This window comes from Cladophialophora psammophila, assembly GCF_000585535.1.
Source record: "Cladophialophora psammophila CBS 110553 chromosome Unknown aczJe-supercont1.1, whole genome shotgun sequence".
Lineage (NCBI taxonomy): Eukaryota > Fungi > Ascomycota > Eurotiomycetes > Chaetothyriales > Herpotrichiellaceae > Cladophialophora > Cladophialophora psammophila.
This window is the reverse complement of record NW_006912922.1, coordinates 867,007-884,511: the sequence shown is the minus strand read 5'-3', so window position 1 is coordinate 884,511 and position 17,505 is coordinate 867,007. Positions and strand designations below refer to the sequence as shown.

General features: G+C 50.8%; 6 protein-coding genes across 6 annotated transcripts; 1 reads left to right on the top strand and 5 right to left on the bottom strand.

The window, feature by feature from the left end:
• Nucleotides 1-114: 114 nt before the first annotated feature.
• A1O5_00307 (uncharacterized protein) lies at nt 115-1,023 on the bottom strand (the record flags this gene model as incomplete). The annotated part of the gene is made up of 1 exon (XM_007740927.1): nt 115-1,023. One exon carries the CDS (start codon nt 1,021-1,023, stop codon nt 115-117), a length of 909 nt encoding a protein of 302 aa, XP_007739117.1.
• Nucleotides 1,024-1,562: 539 nt separating this feature from the next.
• A1O5_00306 (uncharacterized protein) lies at nt 1,563-4,418 on the bottom strand (the record flags this gene model as incomplete). Its single annotated transcript, XM_007740926.1, has 1 exon — nt 1,563-4,418. The coding sequence occupies one exon, from the start codon at nt 4,416-4,418 to the stop codon at nt 1,563-1,565; it is 2,856 nt and encodes a 951-aa protein (XP_007739116.1).
• A 985-nt stretch (nt 4,419-5,403) lies between these two features.
• On the bottom strand, nt 5,404-8,729 carry A1O5_00305 (uncharacterized protein; the record flags this gene model as incomplete). Its single annotated transcript, XM_007740925.1, has 6 exons — nt 5,404-5,694; nt 5,747-5,836; nt 5,886-6,026; nt 6,075-6,245; nt 6,295-7,092; nt 7,143-8,729. The coding sequence occupies 6 exons, from the start codon at nt 8,727-8,729 to the stop codon at nt 5,404-5,406; spliced, it is 3,078 nt and encodes a 1,025-aa protein (XP_007739115.1).
• A 436-nt stretch (nt 8,730-9,165) lies between these two features.
• Nucleotides 9,166-10,524, bottom strand: A1O5_00304 (uncharacterized protein; the record flags this gene model as incomplete). Its single annotated transcript, XM_007740924.1, has 1 exon — nt 9,166-10,524. One exon carries the CDS (start codon nt 10,522-10,524, stop codon nt 9,166-9,168), a length of 1,359 nt encoding a protein of 452 aa, XP_007739114.1.
• Nucleotides 10,525-15,791: 5,267 nt separating this feature from the next.
• A1O5_00303 (uncharacterized protein) lies at nt 15,792-16,642 on the top strand (the record flags this gene model as incomplete). The annotated part of the gene is made up of 3 exons (XM_007740923.1): nt 15,792-15,869; nt 15,928-16,123; nt 16,179-16,642. The coding sequence occupies 3 exons, from the start codon at nt 15,792-15,794 to the stop codon at nt 16,640-16,642; spliced, it is 738 nt and encodes a 245-aa protein (XP_007739113.1).
• Nucleotides 16,643-16,671: 29 nt separating this feature from the next.
• On the bottom strand, nt 16,672-16,986 carry A1O5_00302 (uncharacterized protein; the record flags this gene model as incomplete). Its single annotated transcript, XM_007740922.1, has 1 exon — nt 16,672-16,986. One exon carries the CDS (start codon nt 16,984-16,986, stop codon nt 16,672-16,674), a length of 315 nt encoding a protein of 104 aa, XP_007739112.1.
• Nucleotides 16,987-17,505: the final 519 nt, after the last annotated feature.

The following is a 17,505-nucleotide window of genomic DNA, read 5'->3' as shown; positions in this document are numbered from 1 at the left end:
CATCTCCTTCACAACTCCTTCGTGCAACCAGGCTTGAGCTCCTCATAAATGACACTCAATTCCTCCCAGATCCTCCTCGCCGTCTGATCTCCTTCGGCACTCTTGACAAAGGGACTATACTTTTTGACCCGACACTCGCTCAAATACTGCCCATGAGTCTCTCTTCCCGCCGTAGCACCATGCACCAACGTCCGCGCTCCATGCTGGCTCGATCGCCCGATGATGCTGAGCACGACTTTGGGTAGACGTATCCGCGTGGGTCTGAAACAGATTGGTCTTGCAGAGTCCCGGCGCAACATTGTTGACGACTATCAAGGCTTTGTTATTGGGGTCCTGTTCGGCAGACTTTGTCAACTTCGACGCTAGGTGTTTCACCAACAGCATGACGGGGAGTTTGCTGAGGAAATAGCGACCCTTCATATCTGCCTTTTTAGGATCCGAGAGCGTCTTGAAAATCTGTCCCTCGGCAGGAGTGGCTAGGTCCTTGTCGTTGGCCGCGAAATGGACCGCTGATCCGACGATGGCGAGGGTGGGCGTGATGCTGTACTTCTTCGCGGAACCGCGCATGATGGGGATGAGCAGCGTAGCCAGGAGGAATGTGGAGATCACGTTCACAGTCAGAGTCGTTTCATAGCCTTCCGCTAGCGTGAACTCTTGGAGATCAACGCCTGCATTGAGAATTGCGGCATCAAGCCTTGGGAGATCCTTGCATCGCTCTGAAAAGGCTATCACGCTCGAAAAGGAGCACAGATCGAGTTCAAAGACAACAAACGTCGCCTGTGGACGTCCCCCGGAGCTGCTGGAGATTGACTGCAGAATGGTCTGCTTGGCCGTTTCCCCTTTTGTAAGGCTTCGGCATGCAAGGACGATAGTGTCGCAATTTAATTGCGCCAACAATTTGGCAGCCTCGAGGCCTAGCCCGGAATTCGCTCCCGTCACCAAGATGGTCCGTCCTGTCAAATCGACCTGTGGTTTTGGCGGGGTTGAAAGTTGACCGCGAATGAATTGGCCTACTCCTGACATAGTGTTGGACAGGCACCCTGCTCCCTCCTTGTCGCAAGTCGTGGTATAGTAGCGTCTGGTAAACAAGAAAGAATCTTCAATAGGCGAGCGACAATCAAGAATGTTGTTCGCATGCAGTCTCCAAGGAGGTCTTCGTTTTGTAGGTGGCTTGGTTGAGGGAATGACTGTTGCAAAACGCCATGCACCATGGCGACAATTTATTCATTCGGACAATCTCCGAGAGTGCTTGCGGGATCCCTTTTTCTCCATTTTCAGTATATCGAGCACGTCGGCGCTGAGCTGGACGCCTCGCAATTGAAATCGAGGAGATGTCTGTGCCGCCATTTGGCATGGTCTTGCGAGTCTCCCGACCATTTTGGGAACATGTTAACTCCGAGTTGTGGAGCACGGCCACGGGCGATCTCCATCTGCAGAGTTCCCAAGGCCAGCGCTCGAGTGAGTACATATATTTGGCATGCCGAGCTTTCAGGCAACAGGATTTCATCAGCGAAGCCATATCCTGAGCCAATCTTTCCTCAAGCCACAATCTTCGCATTGGATCAAAATGGGTGATTTTCAATCAGCCACACCACATCTTCATTATAATCCAACAATGCCTGCCGTACTCTTTCCGTGTGCATAAGCGGGGCAAGGAGCGCAAAGATTCTGTCCACGTTGTCTTCTGAGATTTGAACATGCCGAAGAATGCTAACCAACAGCGTTACGAGTGCTTCCAAAACTTGTCCATCTGAGGACCTGAATACGGCGCTGTAGGGGACCATAGAAGCCTGACGAGGCGGCGTGCTGTCTTCGTGGTTAAGCTGCGTCGAATTGCGCGTTGAGATAACCAATTCTGATCTTTTCATGCTTAGCATCGAAATCGGCTTCTCCCGCTTCGTCGACGTAACGACACTCGAATAAGTTTTCTTGAATAGATTTTCAAGTTCATCGAAAAGTTGTTCGATCCGACTGGACATGAAATTGCCTGCTGCGTCACAGATAGCTGCTATTGTGACGGCCGCAGCCCTAATGATGTATGCTGCATTCGGCGTAGTGGGATCCTCCTTGGCCAAAAGTCTGGACACCACTGCCGGCCAAATAGTGTTCACCAACGGCAGAAAGGTATTCTCATGTTCACCAAGGAGCGGACATATCTCTTGCAGCAGACCCAACAAAGTAAATCGTACCTTTGGTGAAGGAGATGACAAGTGTGGAACCGTGGACTGTGCAATGTTGAGTAAAAGCTGATGAGACTTGGATATCTTAGCCTCCTTCTCGTTAGTTGTTTGCTCAAGAGATTGATCATCTTCCACCCCTTCATTCTTGTCGGAGGGGCCATTCTGTTCCCTACTTGGTGGGCCGTCTTCAGCGGTTGTCCATGGCTGACGAGGAGCATCAGTGGCAGTGGTATCATCATGTTCTTCGTCAGATTGGCGCTGTCTTTGTTTCCTGCTCTTCAAGTCACTGAGGATATCTTCCAATCCAGAGATATGGCTCGGCATGCTTCGGTGGCTATCGGATCTTCGTCCGGACTCAATTGCTAGAATGGCAGGCTTCCTTGTACTTTCTGTCTCTACCATCTTTAGAATTTCGAATAACTGTTCGACGAGGTTGGGATATCCGTGGAAGGTGTCTAGGGCACCAAATATGCTTCCGATCAGGTCGTCCAGGTACGGGAGGAGACCTGCACCACAGAGACGGATCATCATCCCAATGACCTGGAGACTCTGTGGCGATACATCGAAGGCGTTGAGCCGGAGCGCAACAGCATTGATAAGATAGTCCACGTTCTCAACCAGCATGTGAGATGCTGAATCATATTCACATACTGTTGCCAGAATGTCCAGGGCTGTCATGGCATGCTGCTGAAGCAATGCATTACTGGAACCAAGCAGAGTTAGTAAAGGAAATAGTGTCTCCACTAGCTCAGGGCGGTATGAGCGACTGAGCTGAGAAGCCTGAAGTGTTAGAGTCTCAAGGGACAGTGCTACTAGCCGCCAGTCTGTACTTCCTTCATCTTCGATGTCGGGATATTCCGTCAGGAATGGTAGAATATTTGAATACAGATCGGATATGAGAAAAGGACGGGAAATTGAGACGTCGGAAGGGGAAGCATTGTCTTCAACCAGCTCCATGACATCAAACGACTCGCTGCTGTCAGATCTCAGAAATTCCAGAGCGAGCCACGCTGCTGATAATTTCCTGTTGATATCAGGATCGTGTAAATGGTCAACAAGACTGCGTGCAATATTCCGACTGAAAGCGTGCGTCTTGAGGGACATGATCAAGCTTTTCAGCTCCTCTGTGGATGATTGCTGGCTCTGATGGCTCAAGATAACCGGCATAAATCCTTGTTCCGATCGCCTATATTGTTGAACAAGCTCGTTCGGGGGGATACGTGGCGCCTCGTTGACCAGCTTCGACGTTTTCGAACCGGATTCAACAGCTGCCGCGACAGTATCAACTAATATTGAAGCAAACTTCGACATTTCTTCATTGGTGGTATTTGACGTGTCCGTTAATGCAATGAATGATGTGGCCACCTGCTTGAGCAACTGCTGCTTGGGCCTGTCGTCATTACCTTGCATCACTCTGGGCAGGGCCTGAGACCAGTCATAGAATTTGGTGCCCAGAATCTCTGTCACCTCTGGCCTCGATGTTATCAAGAATTTGAGAGCGGCGTTCGCTTTTGACCCATTGGGCGAACGGCAAAGGACCGCAAGAGTCTCCACCATCAGTGGGATGGACTGGGCGAGAGTTTGCGAACAGTCATCGATGACCGTCAGACAGAGGTTGAGAAGAGCTTCGGCCACGTCAGGGCTTTCATGATTCCTGAGTTTGATCACCTGGACCAGAGCCAGATCAATTTGAGATGCAGTGGCATCGAACCAGGACTTGTCCAGGATGGCCTCATCATCAACGCTCCGTGCTTTGGTGGATTTGGGCCTCCTCTTGTCACCAAGTTCACTCGAGACGACCTCGTCCGCAAGAACGTTTCTTAAGGTCTCAGTCAGTAGCTCTAGGTAGGTGACAAGGACCTTTCTCGTTCGCCGGGCCTGAGTACTTGGTCGAAGAACTTTGACTAACGTAGAGACGGTACGGGGAAGCAAACTGGCCAATAATGCTCGATTCCGAATAGCGCGCTGAAGCTCGAGAAGAGCATGGGTTGCACTGATCTGAACATCCTCAGACGATGCATCCGCAATTGCCTCGAGTAGCTGATAGGCTAGTTGATCCACAATATTCTTGCCGCCAACGCCTTCCAGGATTGGGGATGCTAGTGAAGCACTTTGGCGGATGATGACAGCCATACATTCGAACGAAGCAACTTTCAGTTCCTCTGTAGGGGCCTGACTCTGTTGGTTGGGACTTTGGGAGACCAGTAAGCCCATGAGAATGAGCAGCTGCTTGGCCATCTCGGGAAGAAGCTTGTCCCGCCATCCTTTTGACACCAGGATTTGCACGCATCTGACGGCTATCTCGAGGCCTCGGGATGATATTCGCGGAGACTGGTTGAAAACATGGGTGAGCGGGAAGAAAGCATATTCGGCCAATTTCTCATCGAGAAGATTCTCATCCCCCAGCGAGCGAAGCACGTGGTGTACTTGCTCGACAGCGAAAAGCACGGCCTTCGCAGACGTTTGATTGACCTTGAGTTTCAGAGCGACAGAGCTGAGTTCCACACAAGGCGGACGCAGCTAAATGGCACGTTAGTCATGGAAATTTGGGAAAAGGGTGTGTGGAGGAATCTACCCGTTGAAAGACCTGCTGACGTGAAAAATCCATGGTAAGGTATCGGCAACTAGCAAAAATGGCATGCTGATTATAAGAAGTCGTCAGTTATAGAGTGCATCGTTGTTCCGATGAAGATGGTAGGTAGAGCACTGAACTCGCAGAAGGCATGATACCTGCGCAGCCACTACGCCTTCACCGGAGGTATGGCGCGTCTTGGCGTCTTGGCATATATAGGTGGCCTTGGTGGCTCTACAAGGCAATACAGGGGTAATAGGGAATAATAGCCTCGCTAACCTCGCCCACAAGAGGGGTTATATTGGTGGATGGAAAGGATATCATGCATAAGACTGATCCCTACCCTGCTTGCTGTCTCTACAGTCGTGTATACTTATATAGTCTGGCCAATCCATCACCCTGTAGAGCTAGATGCGCAGGGATGTCAGCTCAGCCTATGTATATCCTTGGACTCGTTAGAAGACTTTGTCTTGAGTCGTGAAAAACGAAATCAGTTTGTTATGAAAATCTCCCGCCCGATGCAAGCAGGTGCAGTTCAACTGCGTGCTAGCGCCGGCTCCTGTCAAATGGCCAATGTCTCAGTCGGAAGAAGAACCCCAGATTACTTTATTGCTCCCTGGAGACCTGGTTAGGAGAGAGTGGATGATAGACTTATACCCAAGTCGGGGACAAACCTGAACCTTGCTCGACGTCGCTCTGTTTCGTGCCACCACGACGCCTGAGATTTTTGATTTGGAAAAGATTGCTGGCCGTCCTTGAAGCCTCCGCAACGTGGCCGGGGAGAGTGTTCTGCCTGGGCCAAACTATTCGGAAACCCCGCTTGATGAGTTGTAGGCTCTTCACAAATATGAGTGTGGCGACCAGGAACACCGCCAAAGCCCACATAAACGTTCCCCAGCCAGCGGAGTCTGGGACTATGCCATGTCCCATACTGAAGACACCCTGCCAAATGTTAGAGAAGATTTGCGTTTGCGATGCATACCGAAGTCCCTACTGCCACGAAGCCGAGAGGAAGATATGTAATTGTGACCCAGGTGAGCATGCTGATGTTTTCGTTCTGCTCCACACCGCGAACAGAGGAGATCTGCCAGTATCGGTCAGCAAGGTAAAAGAGAGCGAAAGATATACCTCACCCCTTCGCGAAGCTTTGCAACTTGGTCAATACGCTGTTTGATGACATTGTGCAGGTTCTCAAGTCTTTTGCGTCTCTTCTCAAAGTCTTCAACCACCCGCTCGACATTCCGCTTCATATCTTTGTGGCGGATATCGCGGCCCTTTCCGCGATCAGTTCGTCAACCTTGCAACAGAAGGGTACGACCTACTCTTTTCAATTCAGATTCCATCTTTTCTTTTGCTTGGTTGATCTCATCAAGTGCCCTTTCAAGTTTTTCGTCGAAAATTCGGAGCGCTTCGAATCCCCAAAGCATTTGCTTGAGCTTCTTCAAGGCGGCGTCTGACTTTCTCCACTCGAGGCCTTTCAACAATACTAACGGCTGGGCGAAGTTAGCTTCAGAAAAACCGTAGCATCGATGGATTGCCAACATTCATGCCCATGATATGGTCCATCTGATCTGCAAACTTGTCGCATTCCTTCGAGAGGGACTCGCACATATGGCCCAGAAGTAGCAGAAAGGCCAACACCCTCCCAGTGTATTGTTGGTGAATAAACATCTGCAAAATATCTTTGATCTCGTTGCGGTATTCTTTGACCTCTGCCTCGTCAAACAATTCAGATATTACTGAACATATCCAGAAACGCCCCATTCTGTCACCTGAGATAACAAGAGAGATCGACAGCTCACGTATTGTCGACAACCGATTATCGACTTTATTCCTTTGGTCAGAAACGCTTTTGGGAGGGAATGTGGTGATGCGAGCCAATGGAGCCTCTTCGTTGGCGCTCTTGTTGCCCCCGCCTCGCGTTCCGAATGCGGGAAATGAATCCCAAAATCTCATCCTCGTCATCAAACTGTGTTTCTCGGACTCTTCGCGATCGTAATTGAGTCTTAGTTTTTTCTCGTCGCGTTCGAAATCGTCTTCCACGTCGCAAATCTTACTCTCCAGATCATCCTGCAGGCGCCAAAGTGAAATTGTAACAGATGTGGTCCACATTACGCCCTCTCCAGTTGGTAGCTGATTCTCTGTGTCGACAAAATGAGAGAGCACACCTAGATTGTCGTCAATAGCGTCAAGAGCATCGGTGTGCCACATGAAGATCATGGCTAGAATGATTTCTGGACAAATTCGTCTTACGAACCTGGTATTTTTGTTAGCGTTGTCGGTCTGAACGATATGCATGGAGACTTGCAGTAGTCGGTATTTCGTTCCTAAGTCGACCAACTCAGGGTCACAGTTAGTGATAAGACTAGAGACCTGTGGGAATGGCTTACACTGTCATTCAATACCGCAAAGACTTCCTTCTGATAGCTTTCGAGCCACTTCTTCCTGATGCAAGTGTGTTCAAGGAATTGTCTGAAAGGCTTCGGGAATGCATCATAACCTGGATACAGCTTGTGCCGATCTAGGAAGTAAAGGGTCAAAAGGGCAGATTCTTCCTGTTTGCTCATTTTGTCCTTCGGATCCTTTTTTACCTCTTCATCTAGCCCAATCCAGGGTTTCTTATCGACCAGGTTCGCTCTTCCAACGCCAACGGTCACTCCAATTTCAGGGGCGTCTCCGCCGTCAGCCTTGAGGGTGAAATCAAAGCAACTGAGGTGCCCGAGCTTCTCCGGTGGGATGATTTGCTTGATATTATCCAAAGTCCATAGGTGATGGACTGCCATGCCACTTTTTTCAAAAAACCGCTCCAGCATCTCTTTGGAAATTGGCCTGCTGATTTTGTCGAAAAATTTTTGGAGCGCAGCAGGATGGACGGATGGCATGGTTTTTCCGAAGAACTGTGTCATGTCTCCAGAACAAATATCCACTCCCTGACGTTGGAAGTATTTCTTGACCATTCCAAAATCGAGGTTGAAAGCACTGTCTTTAAAGTATTTTCCGATATGTGTTCGAACGGTGACACTTTTCTGTTTCTGGTCATAAACCTGGGGAGTATCCTCTAAGGATTGGACAGCAGCATCGGCGTGATACAGCAGGTTCGGACGCCTCTTCCTCCAGGAGTAGCCTACCATATCTTCGGCTGGAGGAAGTCTTTGACGAATGCATTCGGTGAGCGCCTGAATGGTTTCCTCAATCTTTGAGGGCTTGTCGACAACCTTACGCTCGGCCTTGACGAGTTGGCTAAAGGTTGCTTTTGTTGCATTATTTTCCGACATGAGTCCATCTAAGATCTTCCAAGATATGATACTGGACGTTTTCATGTCCCACCACTGAGCCACAGTCTCGGGGTTACTCGCGTCGAAGTCTGCTGCGAATGTATAATCGGATAGTAAGAATTCCTTGCAGGCCTCCATACATTCCTCAACAGAAAGGGCTACCTCGAGGTTCACTGGGACATGATGTTCTAGACAATTGGATTCCCAAGGCGCGGGTCGGGGCATTGATGATCGGATAGCGTGATTGTGAATTGCGTCCCATCGTCTGACCAAGGCTTCCCCAGGATTGAGTTCTTTCTTCACCTGTCGACGTTTTATCAAATCTTGGGCATATTGGAGGCATGATTTCCCTTGCAAGCCAAGAGCGCGCTTTTCGATCTGTATCTCTTTGCCCACGAGGGCAAGATTTGCCACGTCATGACTAAGGTGCTGGTTGATCAGGCGGCCCTGTCCAAATAGCCGTAAGGCCCTTTCGGCCCTGACTTGCCAGTGTTCAGCCCAGTCCTTATGCTTGGAGCAGTCAACACGAGAAGTAGAAGTCCGATTGTTGGGGTTCTCCTGTAACTTATGAATGATTCTGTTGACCGAGTGGCTGTGGTACCATCGAAGGAAACAGATGTGCGGATTCTCAAAACCTTCAGTACCAACCTGATTATCGTTGTTTCCAATAGCGTCCAAGAAAGGTAGAATGTCCAGGACCATTGACCGTATATCTTCTCGCTCAAATATCTCAGAGCATTGAGCCCACATGTACCAGACGATCAATGCACAGTACCATTGTTGGCTCTTTACCCGCGGCTCTTGACGACGACGCTCAACCTTTCTGCTCTCGTCTTGTGCCATTAGTGCTTGCCATTGCTCTGAGGTAAGCTTGCAATTTCGACTGGACCGTGGAGCCGTGAGGATATCACATGCCAGAATTCCTATCCACGGCTGTTGAAGGTCCGATCTGGAGACAACAGGCACAATGCTAAGAACCCATGAACAGACGCCTCGTAAATGCTCCAATAGGAAGGTTTGATAACCTAAGCGCATCTTCTCACAGGTCGAGTTTCGCTCGACGATTTCCTTTGGTTCTGTATGCAAACGCACAAATTGAGTGGCTTTTATGAGTACGCGTACTTGCCAGCTACTATTATCAGTATACTAATGTGAAGTGGCTTGTGACATACGAAATAGGCATCACGTACAAGAGACTTTCAAGATCGGCGACTTGCCTTGTGACAATATTTCCGATAAGTGCGATGTTAGTTTTGATCATCGAGCTCTCACTCCGCTTCCGGACAAGATGAGAAGTTCCACTTCGAGCATCAGGCAGTCGTAGCTCTGAATCTGTCTGACTGTCATTTGGAAAATTTGTATCGACTGAGGATACCTGGACAGGTGACAAATCCGCCGCCTTCGTCCCATCCCGCCTGTCTGAAGCGGTGACCTCGCTCTGCACGGGAACGGACGATAGTCCTATAATGTTCTCCACTGTTCTGCTGATGACGTTTAGATCGAAAGCTCGAGGGCCTGGTGGCTGGTGTAGCATTTGTGACCAGAGTCGGTATGGGGCGTTCATGGAGTCTTTGGAATATCCAAGATAATCGCGGATGTCAGCAGATTCTATCATGGCCATTGGCTGAAAGTCAAGCGGTATCTTGCTGTCCACAAGGGAAATGGAAGCAACGGCCGAAATGGGCTCAGTCCTGGTCCATTCAACATTGGTGACGGTATGAAGTCTCCACACTGCTGTAGCACCTCCTTTCTCATTGCTCTCTCCAAGTTGCTGTATCCTGGAGGGATTCGACAAATCGTGATTTAATTCTGTAGGTTGTCCATTAACCCATAGTCGCATTTCCAGCCTTCGTTGGTGACAAGCACTCTCACAAGCCATGACATAGCTCTTGAGTCCCCTTGGGGGCTTACAAGGCGAGTAGTTGTCGTAGAATGTCGCCGTTCGACCTGCAAATGTCGAAGAATCCCTGTCTTCGCAACAACATCCGATGTGGACGGTACCGCCAATGTCAAGGTCTAGCCCCCTGTTTATTGCAGATTCTGGGATGGATCCATTGCTCAGGGCAGACTCAGAGGTGGAAAAGGACTGAGGGGCCACCCGGAGGATTTGGTAAAGAGTTTGGTCCTTGATGAAAGAGCAAGCCGTAAAAGTTGCGAATACCGCTGAGCCAAGTGAATCGTCCCTTTTCACGAAGTTGAACCTCGTGTATGGCCACCGTAGATTAATCATTCCTTGAGCAGGCGTGCGCTCGAGAACATATTCGGCCTCCTCTGGGATGAGCAGCTCTAATCCGAAAGTACCCCTTTGATTGCGTCTTTGCGCTCGGGCCAAGATTGCTTCCCCGTTATCCGGAAAGTCACCACGAACGAATACAACGCCACATTGTTCGTCAGGAACTGTGAGCTGCAGAAGTTCGTGCCATACGGACAGGGACCCCGTAAAACCATCTCTACCGAAGTCTAAGGACTTGGACGGACGTAAGTAGTCAAACTCCATGAAGCAGCCCTCTACAGTCCATTAGCCCATGGAACGACTATGTTGTAAGGTAATAACTCACCATCGTCAACAGTGTCTAGCCATGCAAAGTCAACGTCGAGCCTATTCGAGGTGATTAACTATTGCTTGCCAGACAATCTCATTTAGTACCTACTCATTCTCGGACGCCGAAGCACGAGCTGTTGGAATCTCTTGCTTGCTGCGACTCAACATAGCAGATGCTTGGAAATTTGAAAACAGAACGCATCACAGCATCGGAATAGGAGGCAGCTCGGGCAGCTTGAGCAGCTCAAACTCATCTTTCTTATAGTAGATGACTTGGTGGCCTGACGGTCCATGCGTGTGTGCTGCGCTGTTGATTAGCACCAGATTGATGCATGATCTTGCCCGTTCAAGCGAAACCAAGAGGTCGTACGCTGCTCCTCCTGTGCAGAAAGAGTCGCCCACACGAACAAGGCCATCAGGATATGGGGAAGCTCCGCCAATGAGACATGGGGCGAATGAGTCTCGTATCCGGGGTTGAAGCCCATATCATGATGGCAAGATGCAAACGTTTCATGATTTAAAGCCTGACACGTCTGGGCACCAGCATTCATCCATGGGCACTCCAAAGGGCTTTAATGCCAAGTTCATGGGCTCTCCGTTGATCCCCGAATGCGAGCTTCCAAGAAACATTTTCCAAAGCAGACGGGAAAGTCGCGTTCGAATTCAGATGCGCGTGTGGAGTGATTCCGCGTCGGTCTCCGCCTTGGCGAGTCGGGAATTCACACCACAGAAATATTGGAGACGTTTGTCTGGTTGGCCTTTGTCAACGAAGGGCGGGCTCTACGGGCCGGGGGGGTCTAAGTAGAGTCTACTTACCAAGTATATCGAGAGGGCGGGGTGTACAAGTAAGCAATTGATATTGTCGGTGACACCGGGTGGTTCCGTGGGTGAAATAGATCCGGTGTCCCGACCAGGCAACTTTATATTGGAAAGAAAACTCTCACTCTTAATTGTCGACATCGTTTGATATTATTATTGCGTTACCCCAATAGAGGATCGTCTTACCTACGAGGCCTCCCATATTAACGACGACCGACCTCCCATTTCTTTTTTAGCTTAAAAAATGAACAACGAAGCAATAAAAAACATAAATGGAAAATAAAATATAACAATTGTCCTTCTGCCATGACATTCCACCAATATCACTGATGCGAATCAGTTGAAGGTCTGTACTCTAAAGGGAACTAGCTGGGTGGTTTCCGTTACTCAGCTGTACTGTATTATGTATGCAAGACAAAGTGCTGTGAAGCGTATTATTTTCTATCGAATATAGTAGGCCGGATCTAGCTAGCCAGCTTGAAAGTTGAAACGTGCCCCGGCAAACTTGAACGACCTTTTGATTTCCCCCTGACTCTGACGTTTTGTTTGTTGGATTGACCCCAAGTTTTCGGACTGCCATGCCCGCGCCTGGAAGGAAGAAGGGAAAGAGGTTCATGACCACCAAGGCCTTGAGGCATTGAACCGACGAGGTATAGATCAATAGAACCACTGTGTTGCCGATTCCGTACGTAGGGTGACCTCGCAGAGTTCTTAAGAAGAAACCACAACGCACTCGTCGAGCCGAGACCGAGGCACTGAATGTGACAAATGCGCAGGGACAGAATCTGCGATTAGAAGCGCCAACCGACCGCCCGGAACACACTCACCCTCGGGACTTCGGAGCTCCTGTGGTGGAAAAGTTAATCAACATGGATGAACAAAATTACTCAAGGACGTACCAGATCCGCTGTCTCCACCACGGTGGCAGGCACCGTGTGGGTGTTAGAATTGAACATGAAGTTTTGGCGTCGCTTACTCACAAAAGGTGTGTGTGCGTGGGATCAAATCAGGCACAACTTGAGGTAGAAATTTCAGTCTCCAGGTCTTCAAGGTTGTCCTCTTTGAAAGATGCCAGCTGTCGAGGCGACCATCGTCGATATCCAAAGCCACAACTCGACGAATTCTCGTACAGCCTGCACGGATGTAACTGCTTGCAACATGTCCCAAATCCTCGCTCTTTTTCTCCTAGCCATGTTGTTGTTTTTGCAAGTTCGAAGACCCCGCCGGGATAGATTGTGTGTTTGGGTGCTTCGTCGTGGCGCAAGAGACTATGATAGACATTTTCAAGACACGGGGACCAGTCCGGGGTGTTGATGCGCTCGAGGAATTTTTCGGCATCGGAATCTCCCTTGCATAATTCTCTCAGCCGAAACAAGGCCAAATCCGCCAGCTGCTTGACGAGACTCTCATGTAGCCGAGAGCGACCCAAAGAAAGGAGCAAGATCTAGGGCCAATCTTTATCACATGAAGATTGGTTCCTTGCGCGATCTTCTATCTCGCGAATAAGACACTGTAATGTGGAAGCCTTCGGAGTGAAGTCAAGAAGTCGATCCGCCGCAGTCTACCTCTTTATGTCGTCACCGAGGAATCCCATTCTCCCCGTAGGCACGGATGTTATAACGTGAAACTGGTACTAAGTGTTTTACGTAAGTAGATATATTGAGAGATAATGGAGATCTTAACCTTGAAGAGGTGGGGGCCTCCATCTTTATCTCCTACGTAGTACCATGTATGCAAGCAAAGGATAATGGTGGAGCACCGCAAGTAGATAAATATGGGTTAGACGCCACATGACAATTCACGTGATGTCCATTTTCGAACATTATGCCATTGAACTCAACACGTCTGCGACACTGAAATACCTATGGCGGACGGACAATATACAGAGTTGAGACGACCGTGAAGCAAATAATTCAACACCGCGTCCTGCGCATCGAGGCGCGCACCGTGCGCCATGCGGGGTGCAGTGCGGGGAGCATCTACATTCTACGGCGGAGCAGACTGTCAATGGTTGTCCCCGATGGCCTGCTCGGTGCATGTGGGCTTTACCATGAATTTGTTACCTCGTATGTGAGATGTTAATGTGTAAGAGACAAAAATCTCCGGTGCCGCTGCACACCTTTGGTCACGCCTGAATAAGGAATTGCTTCAAACTCCCCAGCCCAATTGGAATCTCTTGCAAGGGCCGAAGCGATGCCGTTCGAAGCTGTCTATCCACCACCCCGCTAGCATCTGCCTACCATCTTCTTTTTGCCTCCTAGATAAGCTACTGAGTCTCTAACAAAATAATTAAGTATTACCCTATTCGCTCGAGATGAGAAAGCTTGCTGATAGCAAGGTTAGGTACAGTACATGGCACGGACAGGAAGGACGCTCGGTTTTTTTTTTTTTTTTTTTTTTTTCCTTGAAGAATATCCCTGCAAATGGCGAGGCGGAAAAGCCCTGTGGGCATCGGCACGGACAGTACAGTACGAGAGAGATCCACCACCAGCCCAGTACTCAAGTGTGTGCGGACTGCCGAGACCCATCACACACCGCCCACTAGGTGCCGGAGGACGTCACAGTCCGAGACCAACCAGAAGGCAATGTTCAACGCCAGCGTGTTCAGAGGCATCTTTTTAGCTTCAGTGGTAATGCTTCGCAAAGGAGAAATCTTCGACCTACAAGTTTGGCACGCGGGAGTGTACAAACGCCCGGCATTGGACAGTGATGCAGCATCTGTACTTGTAGAATCAATTTCCATCCCTGAGTGTCTCCAAGGTTTGTCGCACGAGCCTGCGGCTTGCCGGGCTCGTCGGGCCTTTTTGCTTCTTGCTTTGCCCTGCGTACGCGCCAATGAATAGCGGTCACGATTGGTGCGTGCTCTCCTCTAGGCAACGGATACAAATACAAGAAGTTTTGGTGATCTTCTGGATCAGCTGTTTGACTCCCAGCTCAACTTTGACCATGGTGTGATGGCGATCCTCGGGACTGCAGCCGGAGCCGCCAAGTGACTAACAAGTACCCAGTAGGCTGGTGAGGTGACGCACTACTTGTACTTGTACATAAGTAGGCACGGGTATGGAGATGCGAGCTACTAGCCTGCTAGCCATCCTGTTGTCGCTATTGTCGTCACGGTGGAGCTGGGACACCGGACCAATTTCCATTTCTCTGGGAGCCTGCAGTCGACGGTTGTGGTGTAACCCCAGACCTCTCCAAACACGCCAGGAACAGGTTCACAGGGAGTCAGGGATGGTCGCACATGCTGGGGGGAAATAATGTTGCGAGGTTCGTGTACCGTGGAGAGTAGAAGCCGATGATTGAGCACAGCGCCATGACCGGAGTCGATACTTTACGACCCGAAGCAGGATTTTGGTGCTGGTGGGAGCTAGTGGGTGCTAGTGGGGTCGAGATCTCTGGAGCCCGGCGTTCAGCTCGGATCGAACGGGACTAGGGAGCTTTAGGCATAGAGGCACCGATCGCCACGCTTATAACAGGCCCAGCTCCAGAGTTCCAGGTTGTGCCCTGGCAAGGCCCTGGAAGGGTCGAGGAGCATTGGGGGGGGGGGGAACTGGGGAGAACTACTCGGCAGAGGAAGTCCGCAACAACCCAGCAGCGCTCTCCCCTGGTTGCCCACTGTGGCTGAACCAGTGGCGGTCTAGCGGTCGAGTGACCAAAGTGGTCTGCGAGGAGATCGAGTTTCTGGGTGTTACAGTGGCTGCAGTTAAGGTTCAGCCTGCGCAACCAGAGGCACAAGAAGCTGCGTCAAAGGCGGACGTCTATTACCTGCCCAAGTACGTCTGCATGTGCATGGAAGAGCTGGCTAGGTCTCAGTTGGTCCTAGCTGGTGGTCCCAGCCAGGAACTGTGACCAGCTTCCCGGCTTCATAGCTCTACCCAGTACCAGGAGCAACCTCATCACCAGCCTCCCACTTCCTCTTCAATCCCGAGTCCCCTGCACAGGATTGATCCTGCAAAACTTGGTTCAGCTTCAGCGTGTCGTTCATAATCCCCCTTACTGACTGTATCTCGTACTCGGGACCTTGCTAGGTCCTGCAGAGCGGCGGTCCCTGTCACTCGTCACTGCCAACAGCCAACAGTCTCACTCCACTTCCGTCACTACTCCAACTGACCTTTCACTCGACCTTCACTTCCCACCTCAAAAAGCTTCCCACTTCCACCTTCCAGCTCCGAACTCAAAACGACACTTCTCAATTCGATCTGTGCCTGACCGTTCCCCTTTCCTCCCCCTCTCTCTCTACCATCTCTTCCTCAAACCTCGCCCTCTCTCTCGGCATCCCCCCCCCCCCAACGACTTACTCTCGACGTCGTCGTCACGTACCGTGCATCCTCTTACTGATTGCACCCTTTACGTCGCCTAACTCTCAGCTTCATCCACGGGTCAAGATACCCTCGTCTTCAAACATGAAGAGCTTCGCCATCGCCGCTGCTCTTGTCAGCGCGGCGCTCGCCCAGACACTCTCCAGCCTGCCACAATGCGGTGTAAGCATCTCGCTCTCCTCAAGCCGCTCTTCAGAACAGCGACTGACCTGTGCTCCAGCAAGTCTGTTTCGGTAACATGCTCGCCCAAGCTGCTAACCTCGGCTGCCCCGATGTCAACGGATCGCCCGACGTCCTTTGTCTTTGCAGGAACGCCGATTTCAGCTATGGCCTCCATGACTGCTCCTCTGAAGCCTGCCCGGTGGGTACCGACATCTCACCGATTCTTACGTATGGGCAGAACTACTGCAGCTCTGGTGAGTGAATATGGACATCCTGGTCGGGTTCGGACATTGTACTGATGGTCGCTAGCTGCTGCTTCCGCATCCAGCGCCGGTAGCTCCGTTGGGCCTCTCTCGGGAACCTCTGCCTTGACCGTTGGTGGTGCGACCGCGACTGGCGCTAGTGGTGCCACTGCTACTGGCACTGGTGCTTCTGCTGGAAGTGCTTCTGGCTCTGGTCCCTCGGGGACTGGCTCTGGTGCTGGCTCTGGTGCTGGCTCTGGTGCTTCTTCCACTCCAATTTCTACCGAGACGCTCTTTTCGACTCTTACTTCCGATGGCAGCGTTATCACCACCGCTGTCGGCACATCCACCATCTTTAGTGCGGTTGGTGCGGGTCCGGGTGGCAGTGGTGGTGGCTCTTCGACTCCCATCTCGACTGAGACTCTGTTCTCCACGGGCACAAACAGTGCAGGCAGCACATTCACCACTGCCGTGGGCACATCCACCCTCTTTAGCGCACTTGGAACTGGGGTCAGTAACATCGTCCCGTGACAAAATGTGTACCTGCATCGCTAACGGATTTAGTCCTCTGCTGCAAGTCGTGCGTCGTCGGCTGCCTCTGGCGCAAGCGCTTCGGCCTCGTCTCTCTCGGCATCCCTTTCGTCCCAAATCTCATCAGCCTCCTCTGCCGCGTCTAGTGCTGCTTCGTCCGCCGAAGCTTCTGCATCCTCGTTGGCCAGCTCGGCGTCTTCGCATCTGGCCAGTGCCACTAGCTCAGCCGCCTCAGGAGCGTCCTCTGCTGCATCGGCAGCATCCAGTGCGACAGGTGCGGCCATGCCAAGGGCAACAGTGGCTGTCAACGGTCTGGCTGGCATCGCAGGTCTTGCTGCTATCATGATGCTGTGAATGAACCACACTTGAGCCACATTGGGTCGGGTAGGAGGGTTGATGAAAATTTCCAATTTGTTTCCACATCACTGTTGATACCCACATTCGAATGGCACGACTTGCATCATGGTTCCACAAGGCAGGGAAAAGGACAATCGACGGACAGAAACTCAGCGCGATTGGCTTGTTCATGGTCACTGCAGCGCGCCTATTGATGCGTGAACCGGATTTACGGACAATCAAACGGTACCTTTTAGCACGAGCATGAAGCTTCTGCTGTAATAGGCCCGAAAGTGCGGGCTGATAGCTAATACCCGATGCATAAAACACGAAACAGAGATAGCTTTTCAGAAGTGGGCGTGTCGTGGTATTTAAGCTCATTTTGGCGCTTCGCTGGTACAGTACTATCCGTGCGTTGACTCAGCCTCGCTTGCCCAGCCGAAATATCCGAGCGGCCCTGCGGACGAGCCATAGCAAGGCTTGACTACTCTTGTTGCATGTCGCACCAGTTTGTGTTAAACCACCAT